At 52.2% G+C, this 24723-nt stretch overlaps 2 protein-coding genes across 2 annotated transcripts in view; one reads left to right on the top strand and one right to left on the bottom strand.

Annotated features, from left to right (window-relative positions):
* Positions 1–11136, bottom strand: part of MAPKAPK3 (MAPK activated protein kinase 3) — a 31813-nt gene extending 20677 nt beyond the window's left edge. Inside the window, exon 1 of the mRNA XM_007952016.2 lies at positions 10939–11136. Within this exon, the coding sequence (XP_007950207.1) occupies positions 10939–11136 (198 nt within the window). The remainder of the gene's footprint in view (positions 1–10938) is intronic.
* A 7645-nt stretch (positions 11137–18781) lies between these two features.
* Positions 18782–23414, top strand: CISH (cytokine inducible SH2 containing protein). Its single transcript, XM_007952015.1, has 3 exons — positions 18782–18801; positions 22421–22644; positions 22882–23414. Exons 1-3 carry the CDS (start codon positions 18782–18784, stop codon positions 23412–23414), a joined length of 777 nt encoding a protein of 258 aa, XP_007950206.1.
* The last annotated feature ends 1309 nt before the right edge of the window (positions 23415–24723 follow it).

The raw sequence follows: 24723 nt of genomic DNA, 5'->3' as shown, positions 1-24723 counted from the left end.
TGGACCACCATCTGAGGTGCAGTACAGAGACCTTAGGGGATACCCCCAATCCCTGCGCATCCCGCAGGCCTGCCCTTCCAAGCCAATGTGGTGCCTGCTCATCATCTCTCTTATCTCTCCCACTTCCCTCTGCTTCATTTACATCTCTGCAGCTCCCCACACAGGCCAGCCAAGCACAGGCAGCCCTCACTCCACTCAGGCTCCTGCCAGGGTTGCCTGGAGCACTGGCTGTCTAGCCTTCCAGCCTCCATTAGCCCCTGAACCCTCTCCTTCTTGTTCCTGTTCAGCCAGAAGGTCCTGAGGCCCCAACACCCAGCCAGCCCCAGGAATTTTCCTGTCTCTGATCATGCCATAGAGCCATGGTCACAGCAATAGCCAGGAGGAAGGGGGTAGGCTCAGGGTGGTGCTCCTGACAGCACTGAGGGATATCTTGCTGTGGAAATGGGCTGCAGTGACTCATCCCTACCCTCTTAGGCTTTCCTAGGGTAAGGGCACACCCTGGTACCAGCTCAGCCTGACAGACGGATTTAACTGGGCCATGGAGTAGGGTGGATCCTCAAACCTATAACCCCAGAGCTCCTGTCCCTAGTGGAAAAGAAACCATGCTGGTGGTGTCACCATGGCTGATTGTTCCCTTTGCAATGCCATTCACTGTCCAGCCTGGGACAGGTATCTTAGGATATATTCTGGCCAGTCTTCATACTGCCTAACAGAAAAAGCAGCCCCAGCAGGGGGTAAGGTGGGTCTCCCACCAACCTGCTTCCCTGGCACTGACCCTTCACAGTCAGAAGGGAGTACCTTATCACGCTGAGCATCCAGCCCCTCGTTTCACAGATGGGTAGACTGTGGCCTGGGAGAGGGCCCAGCTCCTGATCCATGCCTAAGGCTGGCACACAGGAAAGAGTTGCTGTGGGCCAGGACTTGGCCACCACCCAGGCCTGGTTTCCATTCCAGCCTGGACACATTCCCGCTATGTGACCCTGAGTGAGTGTGTCTGCTTTTCTGAACTTCAGTTTCCCTATTATAAGATTCTACTGTGTCTGTGCTTAACACATAGGAAGCACTCACCAAGTAGGTGCCCCTGTCCCTCCCTCACCACCCTGCTGCCTGTACAGCACAGAGAGCACCTGCCAGTCCTTCTGCCACATCCTGAGAAAGGAGCTGTTTATGTTGGAGGAGCACCCCCAGAGCAAGGTATGTACCCCTCATGGAGGTGAAGCCTTAGGAATAGGACAACAAGTGCAGCAGGTCAAGGACCTGGCCCATCATGCCCCTGAAAATCGTCTCTGAGATATACAGAGGTAAGAGAGTCAGGTGTAGAGTGTGGTGCAGGGTGCAAGCTAGAGCTGGCTGTTCTCAGGTCCTTATCCCAAATAGTGCAGGAGCAGCTCACACAAAATGGACACAACTTGTACTTCATGTCTAGAGCCCTCCCAGCCCCTCCACAGGCTCCTCTAGGTGTCTCTGAGGTTTTTGCTCAGTTCAGACCCACACCCTTCCCCCTACCCAACCAGGGAATCCTTGGGTGTCATAATGCCCCTAGCCCCATACCTGTGTCCTAAGCAAACAGACTATTGAACCATAAAAGGAGACCCAAGAGCAGAGGTCAGAGCCTAAGATGACTTCCCACCCTCCACAGGGGACGCCTCGGGTTACAGCTGGGCCCCGACACACCTGACTCTGCTGCTCTGGCTGCCAACGCTGCCTGTCCCCAGTCAAGGCTGGCAGCAGAAGGGGGCACTTTAAGTGGCATGGGCATGGCCAGGCACCCCTTGCTCCTGTCCCACCCCCACCCTACCCTCTGAGAGGAAGATTGCAGGCTGGCGAGGGTGAATCCCCAGCAGCTGACCCAGCCCTCGGCTGTCCTCTGCTTGCCCTCAGCCTGCCCGGCTATAGAGAAGGGGCCCAGAAAAGCCTAGGACATGAGACAGGCAAAGTGTGGTTAGGCCCAAGAGAGGACAGATTGAATGAAAGCAGGAGAAACAGCTTCCGGGAAGGAGGAAATGAGAGGGACAAGGCAAGTGAGAGAGAAATAGCGCTGCACCGTGAAGAGAACATAGCAGGGACAAAGCCCTAATCTAAAGAAAAAAGCAACTCTAACACCAAACCTGGATCAAAAACAAAATCAATATTCTCAGCATCTCTGGCCTGTCCACTGCTGAAAAGGCCTTCTGAGGCCCCTTGTTTCACAAGACGCCTCATATTCCTGCTCTGAGCATAACCCCTACTATTCCCACACAACCAATTTTCATCACAATTATACATGGCCCTAATCCACTTAGTTCCAAAAGGGTGAGAGGATGGAGAAGGGACCAGGAACAGAGCTCCCTTCATATCACTCTTCCCCTCTCCACCAAGAACTTACTTCCCCAGGGGCAGGGTCTTGGGCTTAGAGCCACCTTTGGGGGCCTGGCAGCCAAACCCTCTTTGAAATCCATCCTGGTCCCAATTGGCCCAGCCAAGCCAGCACGGAGGTAACAACTTTGGGTCTAAGGACACGTCAGGGAATGCTGGCTTAGATTTGGTCTCTGTCCTGGCCTCCTACTGTAGCCCCCCTGTGCTGCCGGCAGCAGAAGTGGCTGCATATGTCAGTAGTGGCTGCCTATGTCAGACAAGCCCCAACCTACTACCCAACTTCCTACCACCCCAAGTGAGTCCTTGTAGAGGCCAGTAATGTGCCACAAAAAATGCACCCAGGCCACCATAAATGAAACCATCCCCACCCCACCCCTGCTGCGAATGTCTGCTAGCCTGTGTTGCCTCATAGCATGAACAAAAGGGGTAGTTATAGCCACCAAGGCTGAATCTTGCTCCCTACCACGTGTTCAAACCTATGGTTCAACTGCCCCACAAAGATGATGATTTTGCAAAAGATTCGGAAACTACCTCTTATCCAAAGTCCTTTGGGAAGAAAGAGTGGCAGAATGGAATTCAGGCCCTGAGCACTGCTGCTCCCTCAACCCCAGGTGGCCTCTCATATGGGGTTACATAAGGTCTCCAACAGAAGGGGCAGAACTACTATTTCCTGGGAAAACACCAGAGTCCACGGAAGCCTGGTCTCACAAACGTGAAAGCAGAGAACCACTTATCCAGGAAATGTGTGATTTGTTCTATTACTGGACACAGGTATGCTGGGAATGCCCCCCTCACTTAAGGATGACCACTGTCCTCAGCTCTTGCAATGGCTGTGGCCAGGGGAGGCCAGGGGCTTCAGAGCCAGATGCTCCAATTGTTACCACCACTCAAGGGTCTCTGATGATAATGGAGATCCTGGGAGAGGAAGATGGGGTCCAAATAGGAAAACCATTTCCCTGCATACAAACCACAGCAGAGTAACAGAGCCCTCCGTTGTCATGGAGACCAGACCCGTCCCACATAGCTGAACAACAGGCCAGATAACCCAGAAGCCCTTGTAGCCCTCTAGCAACGGTACTCCGCAAGGGTCCTAGTAATACTAGGAGGGGAAGCAATGGAGAAGGAGGGACGGTTTCTGTCTCACACAGTGAGGGAGGGCACCAAAGACAGAGGCCTCTGGTGGGGTGAAGGTTGAGAGCTGAAGGAAATTGGAGTTATCATCATCCTTTTTTCTCATCCTTAAAGGCCCTATACAAATGCCTCCTTCACAAAGTCTTCCAGTCCTTCCACAATTCCCCATGACACCAGCCCCACTGAACATACCACCACAAGTAGGGAAGCAGTACCCCACAGCAAGTGTTGAGCTATTCAAACCAGGTATGCTGCCAACACTCATACCCTGTGCCCTCCTCCACCTCTCCATCTTTCTCAGCTGAATTAAAGCCTCTTTGGACTGGCCCAGGCCAAATATGGTTCCTCTCACCCACCTGGCAGCCTGACTTCCTATCTGTGGTACTCTAGGGCCCTCCTGGGTTGGGCTTGCCTAGGACTCATAAGGCTTAGGATGAGCCACACAGCCTTCTGAGGCAGCCCAACAGCTTCGTGGTCCTCATGTGCTGGCCTCATGGGATGGTCAACTGTCCATTCATAGGCTCAGGGCCTTAAACAATGAGGAAGACTGGGCAGATGTGGACAAACAGAACCAGTAGCATCACTTGGGTCCCAGCTAGTGCTGCTGGAGTCCCAGCTACTCCAATCTACGAAGGACAATGCCAGCATCCTTCCAGGAGCCAAGTCTCAGAGACCCTCCCACATCCACATGGATTTACATAATGTATGGGGTGAGCTGGATGCTAAAAGTCTGGTGTCAGCTTGCCTAGGCTCACATCCCAGGCTTGCCACTCACCAGCTGTGCACCTTGGGCAAGTTGTTCACCTCTCTGAAACTCAGTGTCCTCATACACAACATGGGAATGGTAGGAGTCATGTAAGATAACATGTGTCATAAGTCGGGCACAGGGCCTGTCCGACAGACTATACTTGAAAACTGTTAGCCATTTATAGAATCCATAGCACCACACCCAGGAGCCTGGAGAGCTGGCATCAGTTCCTGGATAGGGCAGGAAAAAAGAACCCGGAAGCCTCAACAGAGAGGACCCTGACAATATTCTGGGAACACAAGTTCTAAATCCATGAACAAGACCAGGGCTGGGCATGTGCTGTGAAGCATCTCAAAACAATCAACCCCTGCCTAAAACTCCACCACTGGAGTTGCTTTTCTTAGGGTTTGATGCCCTCTCCAGGCTCCTCATTCAAAAAGCAAATTGTCTACTGCTTGCAGTTCAGAAAGGAGCCTTGGTAGCACAGCATTACATGCTCAACTGCTAACTGAAAATTTGGCAGTTCAAACCCACTAGAAGAAAAGATGTAGCAAGAGAAAGATGTAACAGTTTGCATCCTTAAACATAATAGCTTTGGAAACCCTATGGGGAAGTCTACTCTTGTTCTATAAAGTCACTGTGAGTCAGAATCAACTCAACGGCAAGGGGCAGGCAGTTCAGAAGGTTCCACCAGCACAGTGGCATATGATTCTTCCCTGCCAGGTGAGGGGCAGCCTGAGAAGAACCTCAGGTACAGTGAAACCACTTCTGGAGACTGCAGTACAAAGCCACCAGCCCCTTCACATTGCTTCTGGTTTGTTATCAGGGTAACAAGTGGCCCTGCAGAAGCTGACCTGACTGGTCTGGAGATGGCAGGTGAGGGGGAGGTGGCTGCCAAATGAGAAAGTGCCCAGCCTGCCTGGCTGCTCCACCCAGCCTCAAATCCAGCTCGGCAGCACCAGCCCCAACAGGCCAGCCTCACCCATGGAGCAATGGGCACTGTCTCCCACTCCCCCAAGCAGGGTGAGGCATCCAGAGTATTGGGCTCTGGGTCCACTGTCTCCTAATATCAGCATCCAATTCACATTTTACCTTCCTCCTGGCATTGTGGTGGGAGAGAGCCTCTCTGCCCAATTCTCTGAGGTGGAGCTAACACCACAGGAATTGGAAAGAAAGGGCCTCACCAACAGGCATTTCCTTGTGGCCCAGGCCTTCCCTGTTGGATCCATGTGTGAATGACCAGACCTCAGCCCAGGTGAAATGGAGAGCATCTGTGGCTCATTTCTGAGAAGTAGACAGACACTCCCTCTACTACAAGGACCAGGCAAAAGTCCACCTCCCAGTGTTCCTTCCAAAGATCGGAGGGACCAGCACTGATGATCCCCTACTGGTGTCCCTGGCTGGCATAACCATTTAAGTGTTCAATGAGTAGCCACAAGGTTGGAGGTTTGAACCTACCCAGAGGCAACTCAGAAGGTACACCAGAGGCCTGATGATCTGCTTCCAAAAGGGCTCAGTCTTGAAAACCCTATAGAGCAAAATTCTACTCTGCACACATGGGTCTCCATGAGTTGCAATCAACTCAAAAGCAACTAACAACAACAACACTGTACAGCAGGTTGGGAGTGTGGCAAAGGTGAGCCTCACTCAGTTTCCAGGGATGTGCCTTCCCCAATCCAGAGTGGCCCAGGAGCTACAAGGGGACCTTGAACCAAAGGGGAATATTTCTGCTGTGGAGCAAAAGGAAGTTCTACTGTTCCAAAGCCAGGGGCTTTGGACAGCTTCCTGGGAGAGGAGCCAGTGGGGATGAGCCTTGATGGGCAGGAAAGGACTCTCTACTGCAAGAGAAGGAAAGACGTCACCCAGGATACAAAAGACAGGTGGGCTGGACTGTGGGGGCCATAAATGCCAAACTTAGAGGCTTGGAATGTATATAAAGTCAAGTCCTCAAGTCCCTCCTCAAATCCCTGTGTGACCACAGGCAAAGTATCCTGGTTTCCAGAACTTAGCTTTCCAACTGCTAAGATAAATGTGCCCTCTTCTGTGTTGTGATGTTGGGCACACACAGCAGAGCCTGGCTCCCAGCAGGCACATGGCACCAGCACTGTCCACCAAGGGGAGGAAAAGTATCCTGAGTAAGGCAGCCCCAGCAGCCTCCCCAGATCCTGGGGCCCAGTAGGAGGACATTCTCTGCAAGAACTTGGCCCAGAGGAGTCTGCAGGGGTCTCCCGAGCATGTGGATCCACCATCCCACCGCTCCACTCTCCTTGGTAGAGGAGGGCACAGAAGGCCCACCTTCAACAGGCTCTAGATGGCAGAGGGGGGACGAGCCCTAGTCCCTGGGCACAGAGGGAAGAGGTAAGAGAGAAGAGCCCACCTTTCCTCCCACATGCAGACCTGTATCGCCTCTAGGCCTTTTATAGCTTTCTTTAGAGGTATGTGGTGCCTTGACCACTTCTGCCTGCCAGGAAGCCAAGAACCACAAGTTGTCTGGGCAGGAAATCAGGAGGGGAAAGAATTCTGATCTCTGCTGGAGGCCCTCCTCCCAACCAAGCCATGTGACTTCTGAGCATTCACTCTGGTTCCAACTGCCACATATATGATAAGGTTTGAGGGGTAGGTCTCGGATGTGGTGGGATGATTGATGGTGACAGAGATCAATAGGACTATGTCTAGCTAGGGGTGATGCTGAATGGTGCTAACTAAGCAGTTAGGCCTGGAAGGAGGCACAAGCAAGAGGTCAGCCGGAGGCAGTCCCCTGCCCCTTCCCCCCATAAGCCTTCTCCTACAGCAGACAATTCCAACAATGCTCAGTACTCCAGTTCCTGCCAGTAGGACAGCAGTGATTGCTCAGGGTGGAATGGAGAGTGGCATGACTGAGGCAGAAGCTGGCCTTGGGAGAAAGCAGCTGAGTGTGAGTGAGGTCTGAGTGAACCAAGCTGGCAGTCAGGGACTAAGGAAAAGGGGAAGGGGTCTGTTCCTCCAGGGCCCACACAGAATGGTGACAGCTACAAGGACAGTAACTACAGCTCTTCCTGTTTTAAGAATGTCTGCTGCATTCCAGGTTCTGTGCTAAGCACTAGCTGCCATCTTGGGCAACCAGGGTTGAATGGATGGTCATGTAAGCCACCAGGCCTGGACTACAAGGAAGGGCAGCTTGTCATGGTCTGGAGGTTAGGCTACAAGATGAGGACAGGCCAACTTGGGACCTGGGGCCGAGCCCTGTAGAGGCAGAAGGACACCACACAGAATGCATGGCTCTCAGGGCCAAAGCTTTATGTTCAGAAGCTGTTTTCTGGCCTTACCCGGTCCCTCACCCACCCAGGCAGGCCCCTGACACCAATACAGGAGAAGGAGCTAAGAAAGGTGCTAAGGCAATAGACTTCCAAAATTGGTTTTCTGGGTTTGAAGGCTTGGGGCCATAGTGCCATGGGACAATTCAGTCAATTAGTATAACATAGTTCACAAAAATCATGATCCGTATCCTAGTGAAGTGAGTAGAATCTATGGTGGCCATCTGAAACAGAACTACAAGTCCTGACCTGCCAGGAGCAAAACAGTAAGAAGGTAACCAAAAGAGGAGAGAAGAAACAAGTTTACATGTGCTATAACCACATCTACCCTGAGAACAGAAGAAGTAGATGGTGCCCAGCTACAACCATGGACCATTCTGAATGGGGGCATGATAGATAATAGATAACAGAATGGGAGAAAAATGGAGTAGAACTCAAATTCTTATTTTAAAAAAAAAAGCAAAAAAGCCAGACAAACTGGAACAGTAGAGAACAGAGATTATCACCCTGAGATACTCTTTAAACCTAGTATCTGTATGTTCTGTAAGAATGTCCAGGTATATAGTATAACTGACAACGGACAAGGTTGTAGTCACTTGGCCACAGCCAGCTACCCAGATGGAGTGAGTAGTTGGACCTGTGGGCTCAGGGCCATGGTCCCAGCGGATATCAAGCTCAATTGACATAATATACTACACAAAAACATCCTACTTCGATGACTAGCAACTGGGATCTTAAAAGCTTGCAAGCAGCCATCTAGATGCAACGATGGGTCTCTCCTTGGTCAGAGCAAAGAAGAATGAAGAAAACCAAAGACGCATAGAAACAATCAGTCCAAGGGACTGATACACCACGCAATCCTCAGCCTATATGACTATGAGACCAGAAGAACTAGATGGCACCCGGCTACCACTATTAACCACTTGAGGGAGATCTATGTAGGAGATCCTGGATAGAGTGGGAGTACAATGTAGGACAAAACTCAAAATAATTAAAAAAAAAAAAAGACCAAGTTTGCTGGTCTGATAGAGCCTGGTGAAACCCCTGAGATTATGGCCCCTAGCTACCCTTCAGATCTGGAACTGAACCCACTCCTATGGCTTCCAGCCAAACAAAAGACAGGCATATGAGCTGAACATTTACATTAGGGAGATACTCTCCTTGGAGAGATCAATCATGGGAGAAGAGAAGGGCTGTGTATGCACAGGGAGACAGCTCAGGGGGTAGGAGTGCATGAAGAAAGGACACAGAGAAGAGGTAAATGTGGGGAGGAAGTCAAAAGAGAGCTGTTGGGAAATGCAATCAATGTCATGAGACAAAGTGTATGTGAACTGCTGTATGGAAGATGAATTTGCTCTGTAAACTTTCACCCAAATCACAATAAATATTAAAAAAATAAAACCTAGAACTGAGCCTATCCCCTGCAATCACCTTTTCATGAAATAGCAGAGTGGCACACAAAATAAAGGATATTACTCATAAGATTGGTGCTGCCCTACTTAAAAAACATCAGTATGAGACCAAAAGGTCCACTATTACTCAAAAGCAAAGATGAGAAAGAGAAGGGGAAAGGGAAACTAGAGCACAGGAAAGGGAACAAACTGAACATAATAAAGAGACTGGTGGCACATTGTGATAAATGTAACTGAACAATTTGTATGTTGTTGTTGTTGTTGTTATGTGCTGTCGAGTCGGACCCGACTCATAGTGACCTCTCCTGGGTTTCCGAGGCAGTATCATTATGGAAGTAGATTGCCCAACCTTCCTTCTGAGGAGTGGCTGGTGGGTTTGACCACCAGCCTTCTGGTTAGCAGTCAAGTGCCTTAGGCACTACGTCACCAGAGCTCCTGAACAATTTGTGTGGACATTGTCAAACGGAACCTAACTTGGTGTGTAAACTTTCACCAAAAACTCAATAAAGTATTATGTTTTAAAGAGAGAGAAGGTATAAACTCCTAATCTCCCCACTCCCTTATCTCCTTACAGAGATGTGTCTTGGGTATTGCAGGTATGACACGTACCCCAGGCACCACTTGAGTCAGGGGAACCAATGAGCAGTTGCTATTCACCACTGCAATCTCCATCACCAGCTATGAAAGATCATTCAGCAATTTAAAATTAACACAGGTACTATTTTCCATAGATACACCTGTCTCCATAGCCCCTCAGAGCAGCCACCTTTTCACTGAAGAACTCAGAGAATCCCCTGCCTGGGACTCCAAAAAGGACCTCAGCCTGTTCCCTTGCTGGGTTAGTAGGCAAACAAGCTCTGCCTGGAGTCTGGCCCCACCAACCCAGCCCTGAGCTTTCCCCTGGACCCATCCTCAGACTTCCTCCAAGGCTGGAAAAACAAGCCCTCCATCGGTCCTGGTGCCCCTGTGAAAGACATCAATTGCTGGGCTGAGGCTCGTGCTGAGATACTTGCAGACCATGTGCCCTAAACAAGTCCAGTAGCCACTCCAGGGCTGTATCAGGCCCAGTACCAAGTACTCAGCACTTACATCTCATTTCAAGCTCACATCAACCCCTTATGGTTCTCCCTGAATAGAGAAGGAAACTTGGCTTCAAGAGTCCAGGACATTGCCCTGGCAAATACAGGGCAGAGATTAGAACCTTATCGGTAGGACTCCATGCTCAGGCTCATAATCACAACTTCAGATCCTCTGCTGTACTTCTAACCTCCAGGAGCCACTCTGCCTGCCTTGTTCCACCCATTTAGGTGGCCACTGGCACAAGCTGCAGAGGAGCAAAGTTCTTAGTTGACAGATTTGAAGGATTCTGAGTGTGAGGCAAGACCTGAACACATAACGTGTGACTTAAATCAGAACCATGTGGCTAATCAGCTGTCCCCTGGTTCCCCTGATTCCACATGTGTCACCAAGGCTGGGCCAGGCCTCCTGTAAGCCTGTTGTATCATGACTACATGGCTGGCCTACCCTCTGCCCAAGATCCAAGGTGGATCCAGCTGGTACCAGAGCCTGCTCCCTTCAACAGGGGGCCATCAGCAGCCTCCTGCTCACAAGTGTGATGGGCATCAGCCTTGCCCTCTGTCCAGCCCTAGGAGGCTCCTAGCTCTGACCCATCACAGCCAGAGGAGCTGATCATTAATGGGGCAGCCAAGCTGAAAGAGGGCCCAGTCCAAAACCCAGAGACTTCCCAGGTTCCGGTGCCCTACCCATACTGACTCCACCCCTTGCTCATTGGCACACCCAAAGTTTAGCTACACTAAGCCTTAGTTTTCTCAAAAGTAAAACAGTGAGGGCTACCGGCCTGACCTCACAGAGATTATGAGGATGAAATGTGATGCTGAGTGTAGGAAGTTTAGCAGGAACCCTGGCCACAGCCTGCACCTACAGTCCTCTGCTGTCGGGCCCTCTAGGTCACTCCAAGCCGTGGCGAGGGGTCACTGACCTTCAGAGCGCACTTCTGGCCTGTGCGCCGGTGGAAGCATTCGAGCACCTTGCCATTCACACCCAGGCCCAGCACCTGCTTGGACAACTGGTAGTCGTCTGTCACCGCGTACTTCTTGGGTTCCCGCCGCCCTCCAGAGCCGGGTCCACCGGGGGGGAGCACGGGCCCCCCCTGCTCCGCTGCTGTCTCGCCGTCCATGGCCCCCGCGGGGCACTCAAAAGCGGCCCCAGCCTGGCGCGTCCAGGACCACCTGAGAGAGAGAAGCGTGAGTCGCGTGAGCCCAGACTCCTGCAATTCACCCTAGTTCTGGAACTCCAAAGTTGGGCTGGGTTTCGGCGGGAGACATGGCTGGGAATGCGGCGCGAACCGCCTGAGTACTGCCGCGCGGCAAAAGGCGGTGGTTGCGCAGCCCGACACGAGCGAGCACAGCCTGGGCACGAGTTCACGAGGGAAAAGGGCCAGGCGCCGAGGGGCCGCGAGGTTAAGAGCGCGGGCGGCAGAGGGACTCAGAGAGGCTATACCTGGTGGGGGCGCGAGAGGGGCAGGGGCAGCGGCCGCAGGAGCGCAGGGCCGCCGAGCGCCCTGGGCCGAGAGTCTTGCGGCCGTCGGCCCACGTGACCGCCCCAGCGCGTCATCCCGACTTTGGGCCCCGCTTGGTGAGCCTTAAAGGGCCAGGCCGGCCCCAGCAGGGCAGGAACGGAGCCTTGGGCAGGCCCCGCCCCGGAGACTGAGTAGAAATAAAGATGGGCGGGGCTTATTGAGGGGCGGTAATCTCCCTGGCTCTGTGGGCGGTCCTGGGAGAACCTCGCGCCGAAGTACCCCAGTTTTGAGTGGTCTGTGCGAGCCTGGAATTGTATAGGCAACATAGGAGGTAGCAAAGCAGAACATCTTACTTGTCTTGGAGCCTCAGGTATCCACCTGAATCAGGTTGTGTGCTCTGCAAGCTACCTGGCGGCCCTCCCTGGCGTGCAGGTCTGGAAGCTTACGACTTCCCTAGTGTCAGCCAACCACCAGCATACTCAATTTCGGAATGTTTGCCAACATGTTGGGCAAAGTAGCATTTCCTTGGTATTGCATTCGCTACGCTCTGCCCAGTAACTCAGGGCGTCTCCGCCGCACTAGAAGCCTGTCTGCTTCTGTGCACCTCTTGCTCATACCCTTGGCTCATTTTTTTTCCCTTACGGAACAGCGTCCTTCTACCAGAAATCCTCAGTTTCCATTTGGTCAGATCCATCAACTTTTCACCCCACGGTTTGGACTTGGGTGTTGTGTTTTAAAAGTTGTCGCCTCCTGGTGACACAAATATTTTCTATTCTCTTTGTAGTTTTCCCTTCCACATTTAGGTCTCTATTTCATTCTGGTAGCATAATGGCTAAAGCACTTGACTGCTAACCAGGAGGCTGGCGGTTCAAACCCACCAGCCACTCCTCGGAAGGAAGGTTGGGCAATCTACTTCCGTAGTGATACTGCTTTGGAAACCCAAGGAGGGGTCGCTATGAGTCAGGAGTGACTCAACGGCACATAACAACAACAACATTTCATTCTGAGCCCACCTGCTAAGGTAACCCGTCACATATTTTTAGCCAGTTTTCCCAGTACAGGCTACTAAACAATGCCCATTTTATAGGTGAGGAAAATGAGGCTCCCAGAGAGAAAACAATTTATCTAGAGCCACACGGTAGGAGTTGCTCCCTGGGACTTACATTCACTACTCCTACAAATCCTCCAGCCTCACATTGTTGTTGTTATTATGTGCCGTGGAGTCGGCCCCGACTCATAGCGACCGCTCCTTGGGTTTCCGAGGCAGTATATCATTACGGAAGTAGGATTGCCCAACATTCCTTCCGAGGAGTGGCTGGTGGGTTTGAACCGCCAGCCTTCTGGTTAGCAGTCAAGTGCTTTAGCCACTATGCTACCAGAGCTCCTAAGCGAGTGGAAATGTGCAGCGTTGGGCAGACCTCTGCTGCCATCTACAGACTACCTGCAGGACTGCAGGCACCAGCCGCGGTCCCGCTCCAAAGGTCTCTCCTATCATCCTCCTCCGGACTGAATTGCAATCTGGCTGGCCGTCCCACTCTGTATCCTCGCGTGCTCACACACACACACTCGCACACACGTAGACACTGGGACTGCAGGAACAGACCCATCTCCTGAGGGCAAGCACTTGTGCCCTTCTCAGGCAGTTGCCTCCGTGGGTGCTTGATGAACATTCCTAGAATGAGGGAGGGAGAGAGTGGAGTGAGTGAGGGAGGGAGTGAAGCAATGCTATAGATATTGGCGGTTGCAGTGTGCAAGCACTGAGTGGGGCTAAGGATGCAGGGACTCTGTCCCAGTCTCCTGGAGGCAGCCTTCAAGTTCAGCAGAGTTCAGTGAAGCAGGAATCCCAGCGGATAATCTCAGCTGGCCTTAATGAAATCCTTTTTTCGGTCCAGACACTGGTAGGTGCTTCCTACCACCTCAGTTCCATGATCTCTCTACCACCAGAGTAGGGAGGGCTGTACATATTCCCCAGTATCACAGTCAACTCCAGGGAGGACAAAAGACCTTCTGAACCCCAAAGCACAGTTCCAGCGCCCAGCTCTTATTCAATCTGTGTTCTCCTTTCATGTATTTCTCCATCCCCCTAGACAAAACCACAAGCACAAACATATGCTCACATATATTCACACATGTACACTCACACATGTACACATACGCACACTCACATGCTTACACATGTGCATATACACACTGAGACAGACACACACTTGGTCGGATAGGACATTGTGGTTACCTACTGCCGCTTTGACAAGAAATATACCACAAATGAGATGGCCTTAACAAACAGAAGTTTGTTCTTACAATTTGGAGGTTTTAAGTCCAAGTTCAAAGTGCCAGGCTCTAGGGGCTGGGTGAAAGCCTCTCAACTTTGGGGTCCAACTCTGCCTCCTGCTTCCAGCCCACTAGAGCTAGAGGCATTTTTTCACTCAGACAGCTGCTGACTGGCTGAGTCAGTAAAAAGGCACAGTCCCAATGTTACCAAACCACACAGCAGGCCATTAACTTAAGCCCATTGTAAGTCTCGAGGTCAGCAGAGCATAGCAGGCTGCTGAGCAATGACACGGCTACATGCAGGGTCCAAGCATGCCATAGGCTAGAGATCATTCCCAAGGATTCTCCTTATATACAGGAAGCAGACTACATCCCAAAGGCAGCTACTCAGCTGCTTGTGGTAGATCCCACCATGGAGTTGAATGCCAGTCTCATCATGGGGAATAACTACCACCAGCTGCCCAGCCACTCATCCAGGCCCAACCAAGCTGACACACAAACGTAACTACCACAGACATGCACACTAACACACATGCACATGTGTAACCACATGTACACATGAACACATACATATATGCACATGTGCACACACTCACTCACATTTATGCCTAGATGGATCTAGGACTTCTATTTCTAAGCCCCACCTGAGAATCTAATCCAAGATCTCTGAGCCTGGGGGAAAAAAAAAAAGCTCACTGCCATCAAGTTGATTCCCACTCATAGCAACCTCCACTGGGTTTCCAAGGTGGTGAATCTTTAAGTAGATTTCCCAGTCTTCCTTCTGCAGAGTGGCTGGTGGGTTTGAACCACCAACTTTCTGGCTAGCAGCCAGATGCCTTAAGTACTGTGCCACCAGAGCCTGGGAGGAAGCCCTGTAACCTAGGAACTTCAGCTGCTTAGAGGGTGGAGAAGGAACTGCTTTCTGGAGGTAGCTGGTTTAGGCTGAGCAAAGGCAAGGCTGAGTAAGGTCTCATTCTGGGCAGGTACGGTCCTGTGTAAGCAGAGGGCTATACAGCAGAGGGTGGAAGTTGGCTCCTTGCCCCCACCCCCACCCCCAGCCCAGGACATGTGGTGCATGTGTGGTCTCCATGAAGATGTCTTCTTTTCTAAAAATGAAGTTAGGCTGCAATTGCTCTAAAATTTTATAATTGTGCTTTTGAAGCTTGTCTCTTTTTATTAAAATTTTTAATTGCACAAGTAAAACTTACTTGTAATAAATTCAAACAATACAGAAGTATAAAGAGTAAGCAATGGTGATGCCTCTCCTCATGCAGTCCCTGTAACTGCTGCTCATACTGATAGGCACGCACATTCCTCACATAGGTCCGACATAGACAGATGTTCTGCAACTGCTCATTTAATTCAAGACAGTCAGGACATGGCTTACCTTCACTGTTTGTGTTCTATGGTTTAAAAGGGCCAGCGTTCATTAGTCCAGCAACTGTATGCACATCTACCTTCATACTGATGGAAAGAGGCAGGATGCGGGATGGCGGGGACTGGGCAGGTTTATGGTAGCTGACTCTGCTGCATAGCCCTCTATAATAGCTATGTGTCTGAAGAGAAAGGGGTCTGAGAACTTAGGAACAGCTCAAAGACAGGGAGAGGGCTTGCACTTAAGAGCAGCTAGAGACAAAAGGAGCCAGACTTTTATGAAGAGAAGTTCTGTGGATTCTTGGAGCCCATATTGTAACTGTTCTAGGTGGGAAGGGATAGAAGGATCCTGTGGCAAGGCCAAATCCTGGGGTTCAGAGAAAGGGTTCTCTTGGAAGGAGCATCTATGGAGGGAAGGTGAAGCCGTGACAGGGTGCCACTAGGTGGCAGTGTGGACCCAGCAGTCACAATAGGGAATGGCCAGGGCAGTGATAACTTACTAGATGGCCTGAGGAACCTGCAAGGCTTGGGGACCTGGGGCGGCGGGGGCCTGGGGCGACAGGCACCAGATGGGCACACCAATGTTCCCAGTATGCAGGTTGAGATGCACAGTGCTATCAAATTTGCAAAGGGTCGATAAGGCCAAAATCTTTGGGACCCTTTGGTTTGCACTCAGAATTACCCAATCACTGACCTCTATGGGGGATACTTTCAAGAGGACACCATAGTTCTCTAACACTGACCGGCCTGGGGCAGCGGAACTTCACTGAAAGGCCTTCAAGCTGGAGGATGCCTAGGAATTGGCAAGTCGTAGGAACCCAGACCTGGGGGGCAGGGGGTTGGGCTTCGGCTCTGATCCTCCAACTCATCACTTGCCAGTTGTGAGATCTGGGACACATTGTGTAACTGGGTAACCTCTGTGCCTCAGTTTCCTTGCATGCAAAGAAGGGATAATATCTGGTAGCTGTGACAATGAAATGAGTCAACACATGGATATTGCTGAGAGCACCCGTTATATAGAAGGCCCTCAGGAAGTCAAGGTTACAAGGAAGGAATAGAGTCTGGCCATAGAAAACATGGGCTTTGGAAGAGCTGAGTTCAAATCCCAATCTCATCAGTGTGCCAGCTGCAGGAGCCTCTTTGTCTTCACAGTAATAGTGGCATGGACGTTTCCCGGAGTCCTTGGGTGGTGCAAATGACTAACGTGCTCAGCTCTTAATGAAAAAGTTAGCAGTTTGAGTCCACCCAGAAGCACCATGAAAGAAAGGCCTAGTGATCTGATTCTGAGAAATTAGTCACTGAAAACTTCGGAGCACACAGTTCTACTCTGATACACAAGGCTGCCATGAGTCAGAATCAACTGGATGGCAAACGATCAGCTGTTGCTTTTGTTGTTATATGCCATCGAGTCAGACCCGACTCATAGCGACCCCTCCTTGGGTTTCCGAGGCAGTATCACTAAGGAAGTAGATTGCCTCATCTTCCTTCCGAGGAGTGGCTGGTGGGTTTGAACTGCCAGCCTTCTGGTTAGCAGACAAGTGCTTTAAACACTATGCTACCAGAGCTCCCAAATGATCAGCTAGACATGTTCTACTGATGAGACAGCACCCTACTCAAGGGCCCCATGCCAGGCTGATTACCCGCCTGTGCCCTCCTCCACAAAGAGATAACGGTGATCTTTGCCCTGCCCTCATGTGAAGAAACCAGCTTCCAGCCACACCTTCTCAGGTCAGGCCTTAGTGGGGCTACACCAAAGCCCAGCTTCCCTCCAGGAAACTTATTGTGAAGTGAGTCTCCTGAAACCATGTCTAATCTTAATCAATCATCTTTTCCTGTTTTACAGGGTTTTGGTTTCCCGGCGCCTCTATTTTTTGCCCTGACTCCCTCTGTAAGGCCTGGACACTTGTATTCAGGGCTCTGGACACTGGTAGGGGTTAGCATCCCTGCACAGGCTCACAGCTCTCCCTCTTCAGAGAATCTGGGGGTACACACTGGGTAAGCAATTGGAGGGGGAAGAGGGACCCTAGTACCCCAAAAAGGTCCACCCCCAGTCCTTCTGGTCCAAGGGCTTGGAAGAAGTGCACACAGGCCCTATAGTCCCGTGAGATGTTCACTGGTGAGCCCAATGGACTGGGAGAAGGTGGAGGGGGCTCAAAGGTAGAAGCACAGGCTTCTGATTCAGAGCTGGAATCAAATCCTGGCCCTGCCATATCCTAGTAAGGCATTTCATTCTCTGGGGGCTCAGTCTTCTTGCCTGCATAATGGGCCATGGACAGTTATGAAAGATCAAATATAGCAAGGGGTCTGTGTAGATGGAAAGGATATCACTGCTTCAACACTCTCACTTCCATCATGCCACCCTCATATTATCTCCATGAATTTGGAGCTCCCGATCTTCCTCCTTACATTTTTTGGGGTCCCACCAACCCGGATACTACATTGTCTCAAGGCTGACCTTCCCAGCCTCCCAAGTCAGCCACTTCTTCCCCGGAAGTGCTGGCCAAGATTGGATGGCCCTGCCTGGAATCCCTGGGTGGTGCAAGGATTAACACATTTGGCTGTTAACCAAATGGCTGGCGGTTCAGTCCACCCAGAGTGATCTCGGAAGAAAGATCTGGCAATCTATTTTTTAAAAATTAGCCACAGAAAATCTTGTGGACACACATGGAGTCGCCATGAGTCAGAGATGGTAACTAGTTGGTCGGCTGCTACCGCCCGAAGGCCAAGGGCCTGGTGTAAAAGGTTGGGATGGAACATATCCTCCACCACTTTCAGAGAAAACGTTTTTTGCCTGATCCTTTCGGCTGTGCTGGCTGCAGGCTCGCACCCCTCTCCACCCATGTGGGCTTGCTCGAGCTTGGGGCTGCCTCTAAACCTCGCCCCCCATTCATGCTCCTCTTCAAACCTCACCACCTTCCGCAACCGCATTCTCACAGAGGCCTGGGGGGGGGGGTCAAGCGCAGCCCACGGGGGGCGCTCGCATGCCCGAACAGAACCTCCTGGAGGATCTGCTGCGGCGAGGCCGGCCCGAAACTCCGACCCGCGCTCCCTCCGGTACGTCTGTGAGATACCGGAACTCGTCAGTGAACAGAGTCCCCGAAGACGTCTGGGCTTGTGTCGGTGAAACCCCCGCCCAACACTAGCCTCTCCGCCCTCTAACCCCAGGCTCCAGTCTTTCCATGAAGGTCTCCCTGTTCCGCCCTGCCGTGATGCGTTGATTTGCGCGTTGCAATTGGCCCACCCCGGCTCTTCGGCTTCGCCCTCTGCGCTGCGATTGGGCGGCCCGCGAGATCCCGCCCGTTTTCCTGGAAAGTTCTTGGAAATCTGTCAAAGGTGTTTCCTTTCACTGCCAGTGGTCCCCGAAGCGAGTCCCCAAGTCCCCGCCCGCGCCGCCGCGCAGCCTGCGATTCTAGGAAGACGCGGCTTCCGGGAAGGGCTGGGACGCGGCGGACAAAAGATTAGGCGGAGGCTCGCCCCGCCCCGTCCGCTGGGCCCGCCTCCCGCGCCCTCCCATGCGGTCGGTGTCACAGCCTCTCAGTTGGTGCTTGCGGCTGTGCGCCCCAGGAGACCGCGCTTCACACTCACCGGCTCCCTCCAGCCTCCGCCTCCCGGCCGAGCGCCCCCTCCGGAACTGCCACCGCCGCCGGGCCTCCGGGACATGGTCCTCTGCGTTCAGGGGTAAATGCTGCTCTCTGCCCTTGCCCAGCCTTTGCGCTGGACGTCCGGTGGAGCGCGGGCCTCGTGCTGGTTGGGCGTTGGGAGGGCTTACCGGGTCGGAGCTGGCTGAGTGGGAACGACCTCGGGAGTGCGAGGCTGTGTGAGATTGACACCACCCCTCTCCCCAGACCTCTGCCCAATCTATGGGTAGCGAAAACTGAGGGCTGGGCGCGACGGAAGGAACACAGGATTTACTCAGCCATCAAAATGTGGCTCACAAGCCCAGATTCCCTTCTGGGGCAGGCAGTGAGTGCCCTTACCCCAGACTGCTACCCACTCTGTTGATGACCTTGGGCTGCCTCTGCTCCTCTCTGTCCCATTGTCGCTGCCTTAGTGTACCATTTAGGCCCTTGGGAAGCCAACATGAGATCCTTGCGTCTTCCCCCAGCCTGGCACCTCTTGAGGCAGCCTGGGGTTAGCTTGGTCCTGCCTGGAACACCCCCACTATCGCCTCACTCTTTCTTTCAACCCAGCCTGGAATCCCAGTGGGAGAAGGACCTTGACTCTTGCCCCTTTCTCCAAGTTTTCCAGAGGCGTGGGTGGGGGGTGCTGATAAAACAGTCATGGCCTCAGCAGTGGGCCTCAAAATCCCCTTAACCAAAAAGGCTCATGCTCTCCACACCCATGTGTCAGAAGCTCTGGAGGCTTCAGGGAGAGAGAGAGAGGTGGTGTGACTGGGTGCTCTACTCCCAAGGAGAGCCAGGTGGTCCCATGGCTGCTGTTATCAGAACTGGCATGATGCCAAAAGAGTGGGAGGTGAGGTGAGGCTGATGTGACCTTTGCTCTGAGCAGTCCTCAGTCCATCAAGGGGAAACTTGAAAGTGCTTAGAAGACTTGTTATTAGTTGCCATCTAGTCAATTCTGACTCATGGCAATCCCATGTATTAGAGAGTAGAATTGTTCCATATGGTTTCCTTGACTATAGTCTTAATGGAAGCAGATTGCCAGGTCTTTTTTTCCACAGTGACACTCGGTGGATTTGAATCACCAATCTTTAGGTTAATGGTGAAGTGTAAACTGTTTGTACCGTCTAGGAACTTAGGCGACTGCTTCTCCCTGATTGTCTCCAATACTCCCCTTCTTCCTCCTCTCTGACTTTTGGCCCTCCTCAACACCTCCCCACCACTGCCTTCCTCTTTGGGAACCTCTTCCTCCCCATCCTGGAGTCCTATAATCTCTTTCATTTTAGCCCAGCTGAGGGCTCCCTAGGAAATTCACGACCAGTGTTAAATGTGGGAGAACAAGGTTTTTAACAGACTGCCCCCCTACCCTGCACACACACACACATATACATACATAGCCATAATCCAGCTGGTACCCCTCTGGAATGGGAAACAGGGATTTTCAACTGTAAGTTTGGTCTGCCAACCTTGCTGGCAGGTCTCCCCAAGGACTAAGTTCTCCCCTATAGTGTGTGTGTGTGTGTGTGTGTGTGTGTGTGTTTAGACAGGACACACAAGCTAGGCTCTACAGCAGGCACATACACGCATAGGCCACCTACACCTAGAACACACCAGCCACCACCCTTATCATGAAGATGACACAGCTGTGGACACACCCCTGCCCAGAAACATTTCAACAGGAGCTTGGGAGGACCAACACAACTATTCACACACATGTACCACATTGGCCCCAAAGGTGCCCATGCCTACATGTAGGATCTATACTGAGGCACTGCTAAGCTGTCTGGACATGGCTACACCCACAGGCTCTGGCCTGGTCAGCCAGACACCTATCATGCTCCTGGAAGGCACCTGGGCCTGGCTCTAGGCTGAGCTCTGAGCGACCAGAGTGGGCAGGCCACTGGCCACTTCCTCAGAACTTGGCCTCCAGCTCCCTGAGCAGGATTCCAGAGCTCCCACAGTGCAGCCAGGGTGAATGTGGAAAAGTACTGGGCAGGCTGTGATATGCTAGGGTTATGTGGCCCTTTCTTCCTGTGAGGCCCTGCTTTGTTAGAACCCTCTAGGGGTCACCTGTAACCTGCACTATTCAGGTCTGGTATTTGAGGCTCCTGCCTGCCTCTCCCTGCGTCATAGACCATAGCTGGCACGGTTTCCTGCTCCCAGGCCTTGGTCATTCTGCCATCTCTACTTAGATGGGTACCAACCTTTCCTTTGCTCCTTCCTTTGGCCTGGCAGACTCGGTTCAGAAGATTCTGATGTTCCCATGATACTCTGTGTTTTTATGGCTTTGGGTTATAATTACCTTCAGTGCCAGCTACCCCAGCCAGTCTGGTTCTCCTTGAGGGCAGGGCCCATGATTTCATTATCTGAGGCCCAGGGATGTATTTTGTAAGAAATGAGGGAGGAACAGCAATACCTTCCCTGGGAAACAAGACTCACCAGCCCTCATCCCCTGCTCCCAGGGAGGAAGGTCCAGGCTGGCCATGCTAGTGGGCTTCCCCTAGAGGGAAACTACTGCTTAGATTGGGGCCAGCTCAGCTCCCCAGCCCTAGCAATCCAAGGATATGATGTTGCCAAACCCCTCAGTGTCTCTGTTGGTGGGACCTTTTATGGGGTTGGGGGACTGAGACCCAATGAGAAGCAGGGTTTGTACAAGATCACAGGGCCTGGTATAGCAGAGCTGGCTTGCTGGGGTAAGATCTAGAACATGGTCTTTAACAGGAGCTATGTTTATTGGACTGTCATGCTTCAGAGGCCTTGGTCCACCTCATACTTCTTGGCTCTGAAGAGCAGAGGCCAGGATGGGAGTCAGAGTCTGACTTATAGGGGTAGAGGATTGTTCCAACTGCCAGTGTGGGTGCAGGTCTTTCCACCAGACACTCCTGTCCATGGGGGTGGTAGGTTGTGACCTCAGACTTCCTACTATAGTCTTGGGACCTCTCTGGAAGACCCTATATGGGCCCATCCCACATGTCAACCTGGATCAGTGCCACTTAATCAGCCCTCCTCAACAAGGAAGACACAAACATGTGGTTTCTTTGGACTGGATCACACCAGGGACACTGACTAGCTACCATGAACTAGAAATGCCTATAGCAAATGACCTGTGTTTTTGATTGGTACAAAAAGGAGAGAGAGGTTAAGGACTGTTAATAAATGTAGCAGGTAGAATGGAAAGAGAAAGACTGTGTCAGAGGGATGGAGGCCCAAAACATCAAAAGCAACTCAGATCATGTACAATTTTATTAAGTCAGCCTCTTATGAATGCTTTTCTTATTTATCTTTCGTTCTGGTGTTCTCAAGTTTTGGATTAAATAAGATAAAAGTGTAAACCATTCCCATCCCTAGCACATAATGAATACAAAATAAATGGCAATTATCCTTTCTTGCACAAATAAATAAATGTATTGGGTGGAAAGAATTTTTCAAAAGAGAGTTCACGTGTGGGTGACGCAATTAAGGGAGGCTTCTGTGATGACAGAGTGGTGGAGGGGGCAATGCAGGGTTCATTGAGCCCATGGGTGGGCAGATGGGAAATTGAGGCTTATAGAGAAAAGGGCTGGCCAGAAGCCATATAGCCAATCTGGGGCCCGGGGGATCTCTGGAATGGGAGGAGACCATGGACTCTCCACTCACTGCCCATCCACCCCCTTCCATGCCCATCCACCCCCTTCCAGACCTTGTCATTTGCTGGCTGAGGAGCGGATTGGGCAGCAGCCCCTGAGGGCCTGCTCCCTGGAGCTGCCTGGGTCAGCCATGCAGCCCTTGCCTATGGGGGTCTTCCTGGAGGAGGTAGCAGAGGAGACCCCAGCCCAGCCAGAAAGTGAGCAGCCCAAGGTACTGGACCCCGAGGAGGATCTGCTGTGCATTGCCAAGACTTTCTCCTACCTCCGAGAGTCTGGTGAGTCTGAGGGGAGAAAGAGGCCGTGTCCTAGGGAGTCTAATGGGATAATCTTGGTTCTGCTCTGATAAGTTTGAATTGGGAGGCATGATCCTGCCCAGCAGTATCTGATGGAAGGGGTATAGCCCTCCCTGGGGAAATGTGAGGGGGAAGCATGGCCCTGCCTTGCTCTGGGTTGATGCTCCCAGCTAATTTCCACTGTGATCAGTACCTTGTTTCTCCTCTCCACTTGCCTAGGCTGGTATTGGGGTTCTATTACGGCCAGCGAGGCCCGGCAACACCTGCAAAAGATGCCAGAGGGTACCTTCCTAGTACGCGATAGCACCCACCCCAGCTACCTGTTCACACTGTCTGTCAAGACCACCCGTGGCCCCACCAATGTGCGCATTGAGTACGCTGACTCCAGCTTCCGCTTGGACTCCAATTGCCTGTCCAGGCCACGCATCCTGGCTTTCCCAGATGTGGTCAGCCTTGTGCAGCACTACGTGGCCTCCTGTGCTGCCGACACCCGAAGTGACAGCCCTGACCCCTCTCCTGCCCCAGCCCTGCCTACCCCCAAGGAGGATGCTACCAGCAATGCAGTGCTACCTGCCCCCACAGCCACTGCTGTGCACCTGAAACTGGTGCAGCCCTTTGTGCGCAGAAGCAGTGCCCGTAGCCTGCAGCACCTGTGCCGCCTTGTCATCAACCGGCTTGTGGCCGACGTGGATTGCCTGCCGCTGCCCCGGCGCATGGCCGACTACCTCCGACAGTATCCCTTCCAGCTCTGACCCAGATGGACACCTCACCCAGCCACATCCTGGAGGGGACATTGGCCTCAACTGGACTTGGGCTCCCATTATCTCTCCTTTGATCATCCTGGTGCCTTCGTGAATCTGGCAGCTGGATCAGAAGAACCAGCAGAGAAGGGGGTTGTCTCACTACTTGGAGGTCAGCACCCTCTTTTCCCATGTGGCTCCGATGTGGTGATCCATGTCTCACAGGAAAAGGAGACAGGCAGGATCTCGTCTCACCCTGAGGGCTGAGCCCAGGCCTCTACTTGGTTGCCTACCCAGCCACCTGTACTGCATAGACTTCCCCAGCCCTAATTCCTCAATTTGCAGCATGGGGCGGGCCCCCTTCCTCCAGCCAGCCTCCACCTCAGGGAGGATGGAGGCCAGAGGAACTGAGGTTGACAATGACAGACCCCTTGCTGGGGAGCAGGCCAGGCTGGGGGACTACACAGTTATACAGTATTTATTTATTTATTTTCCTTGAGGTTGGTTTCTGATCCCACCTCTCTGTCTCCAGCCCCGGGTGGCCTGGAGTCCCCAGCTCTGCCCTGACTTCTTTGGTTCCTCCCTATGGAGAGACATGTTCTGAGATGTGTTGCTAGACCCAAGCCAGTCCTGGATGTCCTGGCACTGACCCACCTGCAAGACTCAGCCTTCACCTGTGAACATGTCCACTCTTCTCTGCCCCAGTCCTGTCTTGGGAGAGTAGGCAGATGGACAAGAAAACAGAGCCAAAGCTGCAGTTCCCAGCAGAGCCTACCGCTCTCCCAGCTCGGGCAGGGCTGAATCTGCACAGAGCTGGTATCTGCACAGAGCTGGTCTCACCATGCTTCAGCCCCTGCCCGAATACATGTGCTGTGTCGGGAAGGGGGTGCTAGTTCAAGAGCTGACACTCCCACCAGCTCTGCTAGGTCTGCACCCTATGCTTTCCTAGGACCCCACAAAGGTGGCTGCACATGAGAAAGAAATACGCATCTGGTGAGACTTTATATAAAATAATTGTTATAACAAAAAGTCTAGTTTGGTAGTCTTTTACTGATTTTTCTGTAATCACAATAAAATTGTACCTTTTATTGACGGAGTTCTCAGTGGGGCCTGTGCTGAGTTGTGTACATAGTTTATCCCTTCTGATCTGTCATTAACTCCCATTTCACAGATGGGCCAGCCAAGACCCAGGGACCTTATATGGCTGAGCAGCCAGCTGTGTTGGGGGGCTCAGTGAAAAGTGGGGAAAACAGGGAGCAGCCTTTCTCCTCTTGTTTTCCCTCACTCCCCTCGGGGTATGGGAGGCAGCAGATGGAGGCCA

Source organism: Orycteropus afer, unplaced genomic scaffold (genome assembly GCF_000298275.1).
Source record: "Orycteropus afer afer isolate SDZICR_OR568_19922 unplaced genomic scaffold, OryAfe1.0 scaffold00323, whole genome shotgun sequence".
In the NCBI taxonomy this organism is placed as follows: domain Eukaryota; kingdom Metazoa; phylum Chordata; class Mammalia; order Tubulidentata; family Orycteropodidae; genus Orycteropus; species Orycteropus afer.
This window is presented reverse-complemented; position numbering and strand designations above follow the sequence as displayed.